Genomic DNA, 19,341 nt, shown 5'->3' with positions numbered 1-19,341 from the left:
GTTGCAAAAAATGATCTTGAAAGTTGGTAAATTAGATGAGGATTTGTGGGGGTATCATAGTGGCTTGGGAGGATGGTGTGTCTCACATTGCTTTGGAGTCTTCTAGGAAGATTCTAGGGGAGTCTATAAATAGGGTTGGAACCACTATCAAATCATCTACTATGGAGGACAGGATGCAGATCATTGAGATCTTGATGTGGTGCAATTAAAAAGCAGGAAGTCGATTTAGGATTGCCCTTAGATGTTAGGGTTTTACTTTCAAAAAATGAGGGTTTTTCGTTTACAAATCATCCTTCCGCTTTGGAAGTTTTGGAAAGCTTGGGGATCTTGGGATCTTGGAAAAGTTATTCTCATGGGACAAGACTGAGAAGTGCACAGAGCATAAAATTGAAGTGGAAAGCTTGCAGTGGAAGTGCAACAATAGACATTGGATCCCAATGGACCATAGAGGCTTTCTTGTCTTGCAAGGGAGGGTGATCAGCTTTAGTGCTCTCTTGAGGCAGATTATTTGCAAGGTGCTAGTCAATCTTTGGAAATTGATGGAGTTTCCCTCTATGATAGAGGTTGTTTATTGAGCCTGTTAGGCTTATTGAAGTTTTTATTTCTCTATGTTGGCTTTGAGGAGGTAATGCTAATTACTACATAATTGGATGGTTTAGAATGTTCTCACGAGTGTCTTAGGTATTATATGTGTAAAAGATGTTCAATTTACATTCAATATGCAAGTTATATTCTATTTTATATTATCTTGTTCTATGTATTACTGATTAAAATATAAATCTGACTATCTTCTTTTGTATGGCAGGTGAGAGGAGCATTTATTATTTTCTATGTCCTATCTCACGAATGCCACTCAATATAAGTATATAACAAATGGGGTACAATCAAGCAATGCCTTGATTGGTCATGACCGATCAAGACATTACTTGATCGTCCCTCTTTGTTAATACAAACAAATACATGTTCATTGTTAATACCAATCAGTGTGTAAATATTTTAACAACCGATGATTATCGGTGTTTGCACAATACTAACAGCCGATAGTTATCGGCATGTTAGCCTTAACAACCGATAACTATCGGTGTAGGCTTAACATCCAATAACTATCGGTTATCATGCCACCCGATATATTGAAGCATATACAACCCGATATTTAATCGGTGTTTTGATTAATCATAATATTTATTATCAATTATGTTAGTCTATATAAATTGGAATGCAAGATTTAGTAATCAATGAACATAAACAAAAGATATAGTATGATTGAACTGAATAGGTTATTTATATGCAAATGTAGAATGGCTATCAAAGAGGAATTAATTGCTTGAAGGTTTTATCATAGTTATCGATATGATAAATGATTGAATGAGAGACTTCATTTATCTCTCATTCAATCATTTATCTTACAGAAACCGTCATGCATTAACACTCCCTCTTAGCTGGGTAAGATAAATGTAAACAATTATATTCAATCATCACAATTCAAATGACAGTTAGCATTCTTTACTCAATCTGACATTCTAGAAGATCATACCACCTAATCACATGATATGAAGTATCACCTAAACACGTGATACAAATGTCCATCACGTCAATCTTGTGATGACAGGATATCACCTAAGCATGTGATATCAGTATTGCCTAAACACGCAATACTTAAGGATAATCATATGAGAAAGATTTAAATTATCATCTTAGAAAATCATATCACCTAATCACATGATATGAAGTATCACCTAAACACGTGATACAAATGTCCATCACGTCAATCTTGTGATGACAGGATATCACCTAAGCATGTGATATCAGTATTGCCTAAACATGCAATACTTAAGGATTATCATATGAGAAAGATTTAAATTCTCATCTTATCCAAGTTGTGGTATGTGCACAAAACACCTTATACAAATGTTTTACCACAACACAATCATGGTACATCCATGACACACCAGAGATCCAACATGATAACTGGTCTGGACATTATAAGATCGTCACCTTATAATGTCTACATACAAGTGTTCATTATCTTGAGAGATTGTCACCTCTTAGATATGAACCCAGGGGATAAAATCCAAAATGTCCTTTCATGACAAAGAAGTTTACACATTAAACATCTTATTGATATGCAAATACAGATTACAAAGCAAATTACCTTTCTATCATACCTAAACCTTTTCTGAAGTGATCAACCTTCGCTCTGGAAAGAGGCTTAGTCAGAATATCTGCAGTTTGATCTCCAAGGGAAAACCCTCCTACTCGAGGGAGAAAAACCCAACATAACGTGTCTTCTTTATATATCAAATATGTCTAGCAATAATGCAAGATCCAGGCCCAATATATGTTGCTCCACTCCTTGAAGCAAATTTCACAAGAACAAATCTGATTGGCCTTCTTCACAGGATCGATCTGCTCTAACTAATATATAAACTGCTCTTCATATAAATTGAATGGATCAGAGAATGAGTTTGCATCTTCTATATATATGAGGGACGCACCCTTTCACAAGGGGTCGGTCCTCAATGACACCATATGTCCCTTCACAAGGGTGGCCACTACAACATCAACACTCCCTCTTAGCTAGGGAGGAATCCTTGTTAATAATATAGTCATGAAATGACATCCACCATGGCTACTCCTAGAGGGTGGAACACGATTCATCACAATACTCAACATGATGACATCCATCATGGCTATTCCCATGTATGAGAATGCATATGAACACAAGTGCCCATCACAGAGTTGCTCAACGTGATGTTTTCATCTCATCATGACGTTCACCATGACTACTCCCAGAGGGTGGAACAAGGGCCTTCACCTCAAACTTCTCCCTCACAGATAAGAGTATATTAACAAGGCTTGCTCCTCAAACTTCTCTCTCGCAGAGAAGAATGCATTAAGCATATCTTCATGATGGTGTGGCTCCCTCTGAACCTAATATCAACCTTTTGACCTCCTTGTCTAAGGTTGCTTCTGATGAAATGTTAGACTCCCTCTGAATCTGATATCAACCATCTGACCTCCTCTTCTAAGAACCAAATCGCAAGGACAAACTGTATGGATTCTTCTTCTTCGATAAATACTTACCGCCATCAACTCAATCCTATGACTGCAAGCATCGAGTTCTTTCTCCCTTGAATGAAATCTCTTATGCTTCTTGGTCTATCCTTTCTTTATCTCGAAAGATCACCTACAAAACATGACTTATAGAACTCTAGCATGTACTTAGCAAATTCACCACTAGTAGCATAAACAAGAGCCCCTAAGGTCAACATTGCTTCCTCATGGACTGTTGCACTTGTGCAGGCAAATACTTGTTTATAGAATGGAAATGCGAAATCTCAGGATCTCCACTAAAGTCCCCTCCATATTCTTCCTAAATTCTTCATCACAAATAGTACTTCAAAACTCTATAGCCTAAAGAGCAACAAGCTCTTCATCACTTTTAACTGCTTTTGTTGTGATTCTAAAGATGTCCTGCATGTAAGGGGCAAGTTTCTCATGGTACATTGAAGAAATTGAAACAAGATATTCAAATGCAGCTTATCGTGTGCGGACACCTACTAACAATGTTGATTCACAAATAACACGCATAATGTAATTGCATGAATTAATAACTACATATGAAATTTGTGACCATTAATCAAACATGGATTACTTATCTCTTTGTTTATTAGTCTTCCTCGCAATCCAACAATTGTTCATTCCTGATGCTTTGCACTTGAAGATTTAGATCTCATTTGATGGTTGCTCTTTGATACACATACTTTTAGTTGTTGTGTTCAGCCCATATGCCACGCACAGGACACTTAGCAGTATCAATGTGGCGTCGATCTTCCTCAATAATCTTCCCAGCCATGCATTCAAATGAAGACCCTTCTCTGCAAATCTGTACATGCTATGGAAAGAGAGCATCGAATTGGTTTTGTCTACAATAAGACCGTCGCTTCTCATGTCGCTCTCTGACTAGCAAATATATGAGTATTGTTTCCAATGTTGTGGCACTAGTGCCAAACAACATTAAAGATAAACCTTAATGCCCAATTCAATAGATGGAACTACCAATCACAAAAACTTGCTAAGTGATTCGATACACATACAATCCATCAGATTTATGTCAGATCGAGATCTTGCTGCCTCCCTTGAACTTTCGTTGTTGATCAATTTTTTATTTTTTTTCTTTTTCTTTTTATTACTTCGGCAATTTGCTCTAGTTTCATAAAGATATTTGTGACTGCATCTTGTCTACATGTAATTGCATCGTCTAGAGGTGTCTGTTTCCGATCATCTTGAACGTCTACTTCAGCTCCCTTCTCAAAAGCAAATGAAGCGTATTTGCATGACCCTACCGAGAAAACAAGATGAAGAGAAGTCTCTCCATCTTCATATTTGTTTGGAGTATTTATCAACTGTTTTCCTCCATCGCATTCCTCCAACAAAAAATCCTACAACTTTTATAATAGCATCATCTTCAATACACCTTACAACATCTAGGGTTGTCAATGCATTATCTATTAAATAGACTGATCCAACCCAAGCTCTGCAATCTAATAAACTCATTACTGCCAATATAACATGTCCTGCCTTCTTTTCCAACTGACTAGGAGCATGGCCACCGGCTACAACGATTAGAATCTTGTTTAGAAGATCATAATTTCCGATCTGGTTGTTGCTCTTCCACATTGCATTGCTTGGAAGATCATCTCTCCCGCATTTTGACGCTACATACTCTATCATCTTTGTAGCGCAACTGTATCCGTAACTGTGTTCATGGGGTGTGTGTACTATGTCATCACCTCTGCAAAAACAGCCTGCGATAATATCCATCAACTTATGTTTCATTACTCTATGAATGTGATAGACCTCTTCATGCGGCATGTTCGAACCCATCCTCGTACAAAAAGGCACTTGACAAGATAATCTTGTCTCATGGTAGGAATGCTCGACAATTGATCATACAGTCGTCGTTGTCTGATGATAACAAGGCACTGCGAACAAGTGTTCATCCAAAGTGCACTGGTTACTCCTGTGATCTTATGGACAGTTAGAGACACATATCCGCCATCAAACTTTGACTTGCAACCTTCCTTATTGCCTTGTTCGATTCACATGAAATCGCTCCCTGGTGATTCCACAAAGAACTTGGCTCTTAATGTACAAACTGCAGTTGATTCCCTGAGAGTAGAGTCGATCTCCTTTAATATCCAGATTGCATTAGAATAGGCAATCGGGATATCCAAATCACCACGCTCAAAGAAGTTCCTACCTAGACGAGGAGTTGTCTGATTGCTTCAACAAATCTGATAGGATCTTCAAATCTGATGGCGCTACCCATTAGAAGAATTTTGATGTTGAATATATGCTTGTTTGAATTTTCCACAAAATTGAACAACCTCAGGTTCGATTTGACCTGGCTCTGATACCATGTAAAAGATGTTCAATTTACATATACAATATGCAAGTTATATTCTATTTTATATTATCTTGTTCTATGTATTACTGATTAAAATATAAATCTGACTATCTTCTTTTGTATGGCAAGTGAGAGGAGCATTTATTATTTTCTATGTCCTATCTCACGAATGCCACTCAATATAAGTATATAACAAATGGGGTGCGATCAAGCAATGCCTTGATCGGTCATGACCGATCAAGACATTACTTGATCGTGCCTCTTTGTTGATACAAACAAATGCATGTTCATTGTTAATACCAATCGGTGTGTAAATATTTTAACAACCAATGATTATCGGTGTTTGCACAATACTTAACAGCCGATGATTATCGATGTTTGCACAATACTAATAGTCGATACTTATCAGCATGTTAGCCTTAACAACCGATAACTATCGGTGTAGGCTTAACATCCGATAACTATTGGCTATCATGCCACCCGATATATTGAAGCATATACAACCCGATATTTAATCGGTGTTTTGATTAATCATAATATTTATTATCAATTATGTTAGTCGATATAAATCGGAATGCAAGATTTAGTAATCAATGAACATAAACAAAAGATATAGTATGATTGAACTGAATAGGTTATTTATATGCAAATGTAGAATGACTATCAAAGAGGAATTAATTGCTTGAAGGTTTTATCATAGTTATCGATATGATAAATGATTGAGTGAGAGACTTCATTTATCTCTCATTCTATCATTTATCTTACCGAAGCTGTCATGCATTAACAATATGAAGTATGAATAAGTTTTCTTGGTCTTACAATATGTAGTAATTTTTCCTCTTGTTTTGTGGATGGCCCCCAATAGAACCCTAACTATATAGATAAGAAAAAGGAAAATATATAAATCATTTATAATATCTTTTCTAAAAAAAATCATTTTGAATTTCATTGTGTGTGGATCTTGTACTGGTGATTGATACTTATATATATGTGATTAAGGTACAAAATGTTATTAATATGAAAGTTTTCTTTCCACGTTGACTTAAAGTGTTGATGCAATTGTGAAATAACATCTTTTTAAAACTACACTACTAAATCCTTCTAATAACCCCATATTCTTTGGCATAGACAAGCTTGAGTGAAAGTATTTGTATACCTTTGATCTACAATTGTTCCCCATGCTTCTTATGAAAGAATGTCGATTCTCTACTAATATTATAATTGTCAATGCTTGAGTGGTTACTGAAAGTATTTCCAAACTGCTTATTATAAGTTGCTGGTCTAAAATTTTCAACAAGCTGATAACCAACATTAATAACTACTAAGGCACTTTTCTCAACACGATCATCCTGGAATTCCTTATCAGAATCCTTTTGTTTGAATGCATATTGAGTATTGACAATGAATTTTGAACACAAATGTGGTATGTTAAGGTTCTATAATGTACATATACCTGCTTTATCCATGTTTTCATATGAATATAATGTGTATATACATGCTTTATATATTTTTCATATGAACATTTAAAAATTTCTCTATATATTTTAAATTCTCCCTATGTTTTGTATAGCCGTCCCGTTTGCTGTCCCCCCGCTGTCCCCAAAATTAGCAAAAAAATTTGCCATCCCGAAAACTCGTCCTGCCGTCCCCTGTCATCCCCGTCCCAGAAACTCAGGGTAACATAGGATATAAGTTTATTACCTAGCATGAAGAAGATATTTGTTATCGAATAATTCCTTGCATCATGAACTTTCAGTCCAAAGGCAATTTTGGTATAAAACTGATCTAGCAGAAATCCAAGGGTTTTTGTCCCCAAATCCCAAATCTTTAGCATATCATTGATCCTTGTTTGAACCGCATTGCCTTCTGGGTTTTTGTCTCATGGGTAAAAAATTTTCCACAGGCACAAATCTCAAAAAGAGAAAATTATCAAACTCGGAATGAATCTCCTTCCTTCTCGTCAACCTCCTTTTATAAACCCAAAGGAACTTGCCAAAAATAAATTATAAAATCGTTTAAAAATATTAGTTTATTTTTACTCATGAAAGTGTCTTATAATATTTATTTTATTTTGTTTTATTTTTTACCCTAGGTAAGTCATTTCAATAAAATATTCATCTTATAAATATAATTAATTAAATACAAGTTGCTCCAAAATATTAATTTAAACAACTTAATTTAATTATTTTCTCTTTGAATGCTTAGGTGGAAAATGGGGATGTTACACTATTGGATTTTATGCAAGGTTAAGATATGATTGGATTCTTTAAAATAATAAAATTTGAGTTCAACTGTTAACTAAGAAAAGACTTTCTATATGCAATATGCCAAATTTAATGGCGTCTTCTCCTAACATGGGGTTAAGAGATAAGTATCTAATTTTTGGATACATGCATGGGCTGTGACCTTACCTGACCCATCAAAGCGAGGGAGGGTCAATTTGCCTTTTGTATTGTAAGTTTTTATTAGTTTGATTTCTCCTCCTTTTACGGGTACTTATTGTCCCAGCCTTACAATATACTATGAATGGAATGCTTCTCTTGACTTCAGGGTCAAGCCTTCATATGCTTCGACAAGTTCATTCAAATTAGGATTGGGCGTTGGTTTCGTGATTATTTGCAAAACTATCAAAGGGCAACAAAAAGATTGTATTACGTGGTTGCATTTAGGAGAGCTTTTCTATAACACCACCTATCATATGTTGATCATAATGACTCCCTTTAAATTCTTGCATGGATATGATGCTTCATCATTTTCTGATTTGGCTTTTGGTGATATCAGGGCTTTGAAAGCTAAGGATTGGATTTAGGAGATTCAAGACATCCTTAAGACCTTAAGGATAATTTGCAGAGTGCTCACAATCAATAGAAGATGTATGCAAATAGACATAGGGTTTAGCGTAATTTTGATGTAGGAGACTTGGTTTCTTACGATTGCAGCGATATGGACAGTCTTCTTTGAAGAAAAGTGGTGCCAAGAAATTAAAACCACATTTATATGGTTCCTACAGGATAGTTTCAAAGAGTGGGGGAGTTGGCTCATGAGCTTGAGTTGCCAAAAAATAGCAGGATTCATAATGTACTTCATGTATCGTGCCTTAAGAAGGCACTAGGGCAGCATATTACTTCTTTAATAGAGCTACCACTTTTGGATGAGGAGGGTAGATTGGCTTTGGTACCCGGTGAGATTTTGGATGTCAGGGAAAGAACATTGAGCTGAATAATCAAGGAGTATCTTATCAAATGGAAAGACTTGCCCTTTGAGGATGCCACTTGGGAGGAGGAACAAATTCTCCAGCATCCTAATTTACAATTGCTTGAGGGCAAGCAATTTCGGGAAGGGAGGGTTGTAATGTCCTCCACAAACTAATCTAGGAGGACTTATTAGCCTATTTAATTCTCGTAGGCTAAAGTCCAGAAAAAGGGAATTCATTAATTTAATTATTTAATATTATCCTTAAAAACTTATTCTATCGGTAATATTATTTGATTACTTTAATAAGCTTTATAAAGTGACTTAAGTGGCTTATTTAGGAAGAATTTAATAAAGTCTTTTCCTTGGGCTAACTTAAATATTTAAAAGTACTGGAAAATGAGAAGTGTTTCTAGAAGCTTCCTGGATTGATATAAAAGAGCATTTCGAGGCTCATTTGAGATATGATTGGATTATTTTCTCTTGTTGATTTTGGAGAGCTTCTTGGAGCTTGAAACCCTAGGATGAAAACCCTAAGGGATTGTTGGTTTCAGTATTCAAACTATCTGCACTAGCTAGTTGTTGGAGATTTCACCTAGAGATTTCATAGTGTATTCAACATATAAGTTCATCAAATTTGTGAAGTCTTGTTCCGAGACAAACGTATAGAGTTTTAGGTTTATTTGAGTTATATTAGAGTTTCAATCTAGAGGCCTTGCTTAAGTTTGATTTTATTTATACATTTGGGTGATTGGTTTGAAAAGTTGTGGAGTAATGAATGCTATGGTCATGGTGTGAGATTTCAGACAAGGACGTGGATGTTTGAAGGAGGGACATGGAAACATGGACTTCTCTTTTTCTATGCATTAATCCGTCTTGAGCTGCATGGGGATTTATTTGGTTGGATGTGGTCCCTTTTTGACATTCTTTGGGAGGTCAATTATCAGTGTCCTTGGCATGGGGAATAAGACTAGAGTTGCTTGCGTCCTCTTTCATTTGTTGTCATTGTGATTATATTAGAAGTCGATTTGAGTTGTATCTGTGGTGTGGCTCTCTAACTTGGTAAGACACTCTCCTTGTTGTGGGTTTCTTGCTGTGTGAGGGTTGACTTGACTCCAAGAGAAGGTACGGAGGTTGTAGCAATAGTGTGAACAGGTCAGATAGACTTGAGGGACCTTGTGGAAGCCAGGCATGAGGAATAGAGGTATATTCAGCTCCAGCTTGTGCTTATATGATTGCAAAATTCCCTATGTATTTGTTGTCCATTATTGTAAGCTATTGCTTGGATTTCTATCTGCTATTTGAGATTGGTGTATTTGCTGTGTACTTTCCATATGTATTCCCAACAACATATCAAAGGAAACCTTGCCTCAACTATGCATGTAACTAGGTTTCAATATTTTGCAAATAAAAAGGACAGATTTATATGAATCAATTTGCTATCCTTCTTGTTTACTGTCATTTGTAGCAAGTGATCAATCTATTCAGTATTTTCCATTACCTAGCAATTGATCAATCAGCATAAACTATCTCCATTCCAAACATCACAAACAAATTAAAGTCCCTAAAATATTTTGTAATCCAAAAACAAGCAAGCTATTTGACAATCTGATCAATTATGTGAAACTGTATATTAAGCTTGGACCCTTTCTTTTGGGATGCTGTATCTTTTGCCAAGGAATTATGTGCCAATCTAAAGATTCAAATTTCTTTGTGACCATACAATGTGGAAATGACAACATCCATGTAAGCTTAGCCCTTTGATGCGTGAATTATTGAGGCCTTCTTTCTAATGATTGACAATCTCCTGAAAAGCGTTAGTGAGCTTCCCAATTGCAACCTCATCCAACCTCCTTCTTAGAATTCAGATAAATCTTTGAACTGTGGGATTGAATTGAGTTAATTTTCCGTAGAAATACTCAAGTTATAACAAACTCAACCATGCTACCTTTGGTATTTAGCTGGTCTCAAATTTTCTTTGTGCTGTCTTTTCAAAATTTTCACCGAAGTGTATATGTGCATTGTCGCAAGGAAAGTTGAACCATAAACTCCTACGACTATCTTAGAATGGGGGCCTTAAATATGTATTAGAAATGATCTCAAATCATTTTTGTGCCATTTTTAAATTGGGAAATGACTATTGGAGGTTTTGAGCTATTTCTCTACCTGGAACATTTTCCTGCACACAAGTGTTTCCCCTTGCATTTCCTTTGGCCAAGATGATTATATCATGTGAAGAATACAATGGCAGAGAATCTATCAAACTCAATAGATATGTAAGGGATGGACAATAGGAAGGGTGTTTAGGGTCAAACTAGGGTCAGCAAGCTAAAAGTCCAAGTAAACATGATCAGGAAAAGAAAAGGTATCTTGAACCATGGAAATCACAGAAATGTGGTAGAAGAGAGGCTAGGAAAATGGTGAACAATGGTAGCTCCCTGTTGATGAGGATAATAGATTAAACTATTGAACCCTTAAACATAGAAATATTATTCGATTAGAAAAAGCTGTTAGGGTCACCAAAGGCAAGAAAATGTTTGACTCTGCAATATGTTGGCTGGCCTGAAGGCATTGAACTAAATCCAAATCTGAACACCAAGCTTGCATAACTATAAATCATCCTCAGTGTGTTTGAACAGGAACTTCCCTATTGTTTGCTCAAAAATTGAAATCCCCTAATAGATCAGCATCTCTTATGAAGAAAAATTGAGAAATCCTAGATAAACTCTCAAATTTAGCCTGTAAAGCTGTTGAAGGGATGTGATCCACATAAATGATCAACCTTAGAGGCTTATAGGAATGCCATATTTTGGTCCAGAGCTGGAAATATTTGGGATGCTTGTCAAGGGCAACTATGGAGTCCAAACAGTGAAGATATCCTGAATAATGAATGCCACTATTTGAGAGCCATGGACCCCACCATATCCCTCTGTTCTCTGCTAAAATGTTGATACCCAATTGATTGAGATATAGGTAAAAGCCATTTATGGATCTGATGTTACGACTCCAGCAAACAATAGAAGTCCCTCTGATGCAGGAGCATCCATGGTGTAAGGGTTATCTTGCATCAACTAAAAAAATGTTTATTTTAATTTTCCTACAGTTTAGTTGCTAATGTTAGGAATAAATGTTGTAGGTGAATAATTTGATATGACAAGGCCAAATAGTTTAGTAAAAATTTTGGTCACATCCTTATGTTTCAGCCTTAATGTAATTTGGATGCATTTTAGTGGCATCAAGGAAAAACATTCAAATATGCCTTTCTTGACTGGAAATTGGGAGTTACAACTTGTCATAACTCCTAGAATCTTCCCTTAATGCTTGACATTCAAAATGGGCATCCAAGAGTTAGTGGCTTTGCAGTTTCTAGTTTTGGGTCCCAGGTGGAGTTATGGAGTGTCATAACTACCTCTTGATTTAGAATGTTTGTGGAGGTGGGAAGGAAAGTTATTTATGGAGCATTACATGCCATTTCCTCAGCTTTTTGGCATTTTTCCAATCTTGGCATGGCTGGTGGTGCAATAATCCTTGACTAATCTTATTTGTAAATAACTTGAAATCTCATGGTAAGTTTAATTCTTACTTGGAAGGCACAGAAATTATTATAACTCAAGGGAACAAAATACCCAGAAACGCCTTTTACTGCTCAATTCACAATATTGTAAAACAGTTGCAACATTACAGTTGCAGAAATTCAACTATACAGGAAAGCAAACAATAGATTTTTCACACACTAATTGTTAAACTCTGCGAATGCAAGAAATCATTCTGTATAATGAATTTACTGAATGTTAATGCACCTGTATTTAATCTGCAAATTTCCAACCCTGCTGGAAATATCACAGTCAAAGCATCAGTGGGAACACCGTATAAATAACATATATCCTGCAGAATGACCACCACGATACAACCGATTTGGAGACCCGATACTGCCAGAATATTTTATAATTCACAATGAAAACCCATCCGTCACCGGTCAGAAATCCTTTACAGAAGATGCAACCATTAAAATTACAAACAAGGAATACAGCACAGAAAGTCTTTCGCGGAACTGAAATTTGAATATCATCCACGCACGTGAACTCCGCCGTGAACTCTTGCCAACAATTCGTTTACGGAAACAGCAGAAGTGATGAATGATTGAACGCACATGTAGGAAACATTGACGTTCACGAACCCGTGAATAATATAGCGGCCAGAATAATGAATGTCTCACGCAATAAAATTCTTACTCTCCGCCCATACTGCTTTTTCCACAATCCGTAATACTGCCAGGCTTTTATCGGATAAAGACCAATAGGACAGTGCAGACACTGACGAAAGGTTTGTGAAACTCCAGAATATCTCTCTTAGAGAATTCGAGAACAATATCTTCCACAATGTTTTTTTTTAATAAAATCTCATAGCTTTTCTGGTTTGCCAAATCCTTATTTAAAAAACAAATAGCGGGTAAAATTCCCATAGGAAAACCAACTCCCACAAGGATTAAATAATTAAATAATAGTTAGGCAAAATAATTAAACAAAACTAATATTTAACTTTTAATCTTTATTGAAAAATCAAATATTGAACTCTTATTATAATATATTAGTCATCATTTGAACTAATATAAAATAAGGAAAGTTCATTTTATTCACAATTAATGCCACCAAATGGTATTAATTTGATGGGGACATCACAGGTGGGAGTCCATGTACAGTCAAAATTAGCATTATTTGGAATTTTTTTAAGTTAAAACTACAACTTCTCATTGAGCGTGAGATTTTTGGGTGGTATTCTACCCTTGGTTTTGAGAAACCAAAGTGGTTTTCCTTCTCACATTTCAATTCAAATTGATGCCTTGAATTGGCAGTTGGAGCCTTTTGCAGGTTTGAAGATCTGGGAAGCTAGCTTAGAGAAGAAGACAAAGATGGAGATAGTTTTTCCTTGTAGTTTCTTCTTGCATATGTAACTAGTTTACATCATATTTCAGATTATTGTACATGCCTATAAGGCTGAAAACACCGTAATATTTCAGATTTGCATCGTATTTCCATTTTCAGGAGTATTTAAATAGAAAGCAAGAACCTAGTCTTGAAGTTTTTCTGTCTATTCCTTTGCCTTTCTGAGTTGTTTATGTGTGTTGTTAAGAGTTAGGGGACCTCCCTACATCATCCTCTAATTTGGCATATCACACATGAGACTGGCCAAGGAAGGACAATCATGGGATATGCTCTACTGCTACAGATTAATTGTAAATTGAAATTCCTTCCAGCGGCTAGCTACCTGTTGAGCTTGTTCTTTCATATTCTTTCCAACTTAAATCTATGCAAGGTACCCATTATATACTTTTTTGCGAAATGGAAGTACATATTTACTGTGAAGCCTTCAAACACTTTTCTGCTCAATGGAGGCATCAAAGCAAAGATGATAATAAAGAGCCAGTGTAACAAGAAAGCTTGGTCTTGTCTTCAGTTCTTTTGTAAGTTTTTTGACCACGAATGATCAAGCATTGCAATCAGAAACAAGGCTAATTCTCCCGGTGATGATCTTGTAGCCATAATATTATCCATGGTATCTTTAACCCTTTGTTTCTAATGCGCAAGGGAGAGTATTCCAATTAAAGCTTTGAATTTGAAAACTTCTCTCTCTCCCATAGGTCATTATATCATATTTCTTGCACATGATACTAGCAATAAGGTGTTATCTGCATATCTTTTTTTGCTATCTTTGCATGAAAATGCTTAATTCATGTCTTAGAAAGTATGCTATATGTAGATTATCAAATCTATTGGTTGTATTTTTCTTCACCTATGATTTGAAGAGTTTCATATCAGTTTGAAGATATACATAATTGATTTACCAACAACTGTTGCATAAACCATTTTGATGTTTATGGTTTCTTAGTATAATATTGGAGCATTTATGATGTGAGCACAATTGCGAATGGTAATTGAGGACTTCTTTACTGTTGGCACTGTGAGGCTTTTAATTCTGAGCATTCTGATATCAGGGCAAGAACTAGGTCTACTTCCTAGATGATGTATGATTTAGATAAATTTATCATATCAAATCTCATACTGGTTATTTTATTTCCTGTATTGCAGGTATGGTTTTAGCAAAGAAGTGGTTGAATGCCCAGGTATGTGGAAATATTTTATTGTTTTTATTGGTTTTACTTTCTACAAGGCAAATTAATGAATACATAACTTGAATAACTACAATTATAAATAGCTGTGTTTCCATTAATGGCAGGCTACTGGCCACCAAATGTATATGTATGTGGGTTTTGGTTTCCACCAGCAGAATGGGAGCTACCAAAACAAAAGGGTTCTGAAAACTCTGTTGAGGAGCCTGCAGAGGGAGAAAGTATGAAACCCATGAAACTGTGCCTGAATCCTTCTATTATTCCAGTCAGGCTAAGACATTTCCTTGCCGAGAGTTCAAATAACAGCTGCAAACCCATCTTTATAGGACTAAGCTCTATTGGGAGGTAGCTTTCCTGCTCTCTGTATGATTCTCCAAATTTTACATTTTTTTTAACAAGAAATGTTGATGATAGAGTAGCTACGGTCAGAATCTATTAGGACCGACAGAGACAACGTAATTGTCTAATTGGCCTATCGGCCTTAGACAATTACGTATACCAGCTATTAATGAAAACTGATATTATATGCCTAATATATTAAACAATATTAAAATCGATATTAGTTAATGTCTATATATATAATTGATATGAAAAACATTAGCAAATGATTGTCGTCGATATATATAATCGACTATCGATATCTATATTACATTATCGATCTTTATTATCACCGTATTGTCTAATTATCGGTGATGTGTGTTATATTGGTTCAGAGGGAGTGGACCATGTCAAGATGGTTTCTATAGTGATCAGTCAAAGGACTATGATTCATAAGATGGAGTCCCATTTATGTAGGCTGGAAGGCCTTTATGCTGACTTCTAGGTCATGATATTCCTGGATAGATGAATACTTGGTGAGCTTGGAATACACCAAGAGTGATGCAGACTCCAATCTTGTATTTCATGAAAGGTCAAAGCATGTGGAGATCCAAGTATCACTATGTTAGAGACATGGTGGAAAGGTATGCTATTCACTAATGTATTCTTCTTTTGAAAAGATGTTTTAAAGTGTAAACTCTTGTGATTGCATTTCTCTTTGAGAAAGACTTAAGGAGAAAGCCCTTATCAACACCCTCTGATATGGTTCATGGTAGATGTCATGTGTGTGACTCCATGACAATTTTGGTTCAGTGCTTGATAAGCCCCCGTGAACATTAATGTGAGGTCACAATCTCTCAATTGTGAACACTTGTACATCTAATCATTATCGTAAGGTGACGATCTTACAATATTGATTGATCATACCATTATGATGGATATCATGAGATGTGATATCTATGGATATGTCATAATGGTTTACATCTCTAGTAGTAATATCTGTGGATATGCCATAATGGTGGATATCATGAGACATGATATCTGTGGACCAGCCATAATGGTGTATATTACATAAAGAGATATTCATGGTGGATTTCATGTCCGTGGACATGCCATGCAGTAATTTCTTTAGATATACCATGATGGTGGATATCATGAGACATGATATCCATGGACAAGCCATAATGGTGAATATGATCTAAAGAAACATTTATGGTGGATATCATGTGACTTGATATCCATGGACATGCCATAAATACTTGATATCACAGTGAGGTGATATCTTCCTCTTACACATATAGTGAGGCTACTTATATCATCACAAGAGGTGATGCAACTTATAAAGGTTAAGAAGGATTCCTCCCTAGCTAAGAGGGAGTGTTGATGGTAGAATAGCTACTGTCAGAATCTATTAGGACCGACAGAGACAACGTAATTGTCTAATTGGCCTATCGGCCTTAGACAATTACGTATACCAGCTATTAATGAAAACCGATACTATATGCCTAATATATTAAACAATATTAAAATCGATATTAGTTAATGTCTATATATATAATCGATATGAAAAACATTAGCAAATGATTGTTGTTGATATGTATAATCGACTATCAATCTTTATTATCACCGTATTGTCTAATTATCGGTGATGTGTGTTATTGCACAACTGATTATGTTTAAATTAGTTTAGTTATAAATACCGATTATATTAATGTATCTGTTTGCCTCCAAAGTATCATATCCCTACGTGTAGAGTCACGACCTCGGGTATCCTATATCATACAACCTATCAAATCAGAAGTATGATATATATATATATATATATATATATATATATATATATTGCATTTGTATGAGTCATCAGAAAAATATAATATACCCATTCACAGTGTTAAGAGAAATGACAGTGCCCACAGAAGACAGCAATATATATAGGATACGATAAGGCGGAGATATAACAAGCAGACAGTGATAGCAATACAATAAGAAATGTAGAGATACAGTTCGACTCAATATAACAGTGCCTGATAATATTCTGCAGTCGGTGAATATAGATATACAGTTCGACACAGTTCATGATTATACTTAGTCTGTGTGATTACAACAGTGTGTGATCTATAGTCTGAGTGATTACAACAGATAGAATCACATTCAAGTGTGACTCATATACATATTAGTTCAGGAGCTTCACTCACATTAAATTCAATCTATATTCTGCAGATTAGATTTGAATCTTACATAGGTTGAATTAATATCAAACTGAGATCAAAGTTAAAATTTAAAATTACCTGATTACCTACCTATTATAATCTAATCAAAACTTAACAAGAAATATATATTTGAGGTCATCTGAACTTAGCAAACAACTTGAAAGCTTTTTAATTTTCACATAATTTTGTAGCAGTTAGCAGAAGTTGCAACAATGCATCGCTTAACTGGAAGTCATGATAATTTGTATGTTTTTAATACCATCACTTGTTTACAGAGAATATTCAGATGTTTGAGGAAGTAACTGGTTGTTTTATTAAAAAAGTTGCATTAAAATGCGTACAACTAAAATGGGTTTATTGTCATAGTTTATGATTGAACTAAAATCAACTCAACATTATTATTCTTTTGTCACCAATTAGCAGCAACTTATGTTAAAGAAGTTTAATATAGGTGCTAGATACTATATACATATTTTAATTTAACTTTCTGGATTTTTAGTTAGTCACAGAATCGCTAATTGTTAGCAATGGTAACTTACAAAGTATACCAAATCATGTCAAAGCTTATTGGAATGCTTAATGAAATGAAAGATTGTATTTCTGTGGTTCAGTTTCCAACATTCATACAATGGTGATGTTGATCCATGACATTTTAACATAAGCATATTGCTTTGGAATCCTAAATTTCCTTTCTGACATATGTTTTGTTTCTGGTACTTAGCATGGGATATATCGAAAATCCTGAAGGTATGCTTTTATCATTGAGAAAAATTCTGGAAGAAACAAGCTACAGAGTTATCTTTCTTACAGCTGGCCATCCACCTTTGGATACTGCCATCAAATATTTTGCTGGGGAGTTTCAGGGGACTTGCAAACTTCCAGATTCATGTGCCCGTGATTGCCAAGGCATTTCAGAGACTGGTGAAGATGGACAGCTACTACTTAATAATAGACTCCTTTGCTATGCTGGGTAAGATATCATGAAACCATGGTTTTTCAGGTGTGTTTTTTTTAACTCTAAATTGTATTTTAGTGCTGTTCAAGTTTGAAATTTTTTTTTATAAAAGCTGTCACTGATTAATGATACTTGTCTTTTTACCTGTCTTGTAGCACAGTTCCATACCATACAGTTGGCTCTTTCCAAAATGTTCTGTAATAATCCACCATGGAGGCAGGTGTGAATTTTCTTTATTATATTTATTAGATTTACGTTAGTCGCTTCTTAAATTCACCTTAATGATTTGTAGTATATTTGATTTTGAAAAAAAAATCTGCTCTCCTTGTAGTGGATCAACTGCAGCAGCTCTATCTGCTGGATTACCACAGGTCAGTTTCAGATTTTATTGCGAATTTGCTATTTTTATATTTCTTCAAATTTTATAAGTATGCATACAGGCAAGAAGGGAATAGATTCATTAAGTTATAAAATTCTTGATTGTTATTATATGGCTTACACAGTTACAAAAATCATCTTCTTAGAAAGCTCGCAGATATATTCAAAAACATTAGAATTTGCCATGCCAAGACCAATGATATAGAATCAGTTCGGTCCTAGTACACTAGTAGTTATAGGCATAGCTTTGTTAGCCATACCCTGTGGAATTTGAATTGCTATTGTTATTTGTCAGCAATCCATTGGTTCCATGGCCCTTAAAGCTCATGCAGTCTAGAATTTTCATACTAGTCAATTGAGTTCTCATCAGAAATTGAAAGTGAAATTGTAATGTTATTCAATGACCAAAATAGGTGTACGTATAGTAGCAATAACTGGGAAAATATCTGCAGTTGACTTATGCTAGTTCAAACTGGCATACTCATTTCTTTCAAAAACTGATCAATGCTAGGTCAAACCTGGGCCAAACCTTGGGAAAACCCCACAGTTGAAAAAAACTGCAGTTCAAATGCAGGTGTTTGAAGAAACTGTGGATTGTCCCAAGTTTTTCACTTTTAGCATGAAATAACAACTGCAGTTTTTTTTGTTTTCTGTTTTCCTGTACAATTGCCAGAGATAACAGGAATAGGAACAACCAAAGAAGCAACCATTGATTGAGTGGCAATAAAAATGTGTGAAACTAGAAAAAGTT

General features: G+C 35.3%; 1 protein-coding gene across 12 annotated transcripts in view; it reads left to right on the top strand.

Moving 5' to 3' along the window:
* LOC131037288 (sterol 3-beta-glucosyltransferase UGT80A2) overlaps window positions 1-19,341 on the top strand; it is a 116,897-nt gene that overhangs the window by 70,763 nt on the left and 26,793 nt on the right. For all 12 annotated transcript variants that reach the window (XM_057969363.2, XM_057969361.2, XM_057969356.2 and 9 more), the window contains 5 exons: window positions 14,689-14,723; window positions 14,837-15,074; window positions 17,979-18,227; window positions 18,373-18,432; window positions 18,544-18,583. In XM_057969363.2, the coding sequence (XP_057825346.1) occupies window positions 14,689-14,723; window positions 14,837-15,074; window positions 17,979-18,227; window positions 18,373-18,432; window positions 18,544-18,583 (622 nt within the window). The remainder of the gene's footprint in view (window positions 1-14,688; window positions 14,724-14,836; window positions 15,075-17,978; window positions 18,228-18,372; window positions 18,433-18,543; window positions 18,584-19,341) is intronic.

Source organism: Cryptomeria japonica, chromosome 3 (genome assembly GCF_030272615.1).
Source record: "Cryptomeria japonica chromosome 3, Sugi_1.0, whole genome shotgun sequence".
Classification (NCBI taxonomy): domain Eukaryota; kingdom Viridiplantae; phylum Streptophyta; class Pinopsida; order Cupressales; family Cupressaceae; genus Cryptomeria; species Cryptomeria japonica.
Note: the sequence above shows the minus strand (reverse complement) of the source record. Positions and strands in the feature narration are given on the sequence as shown.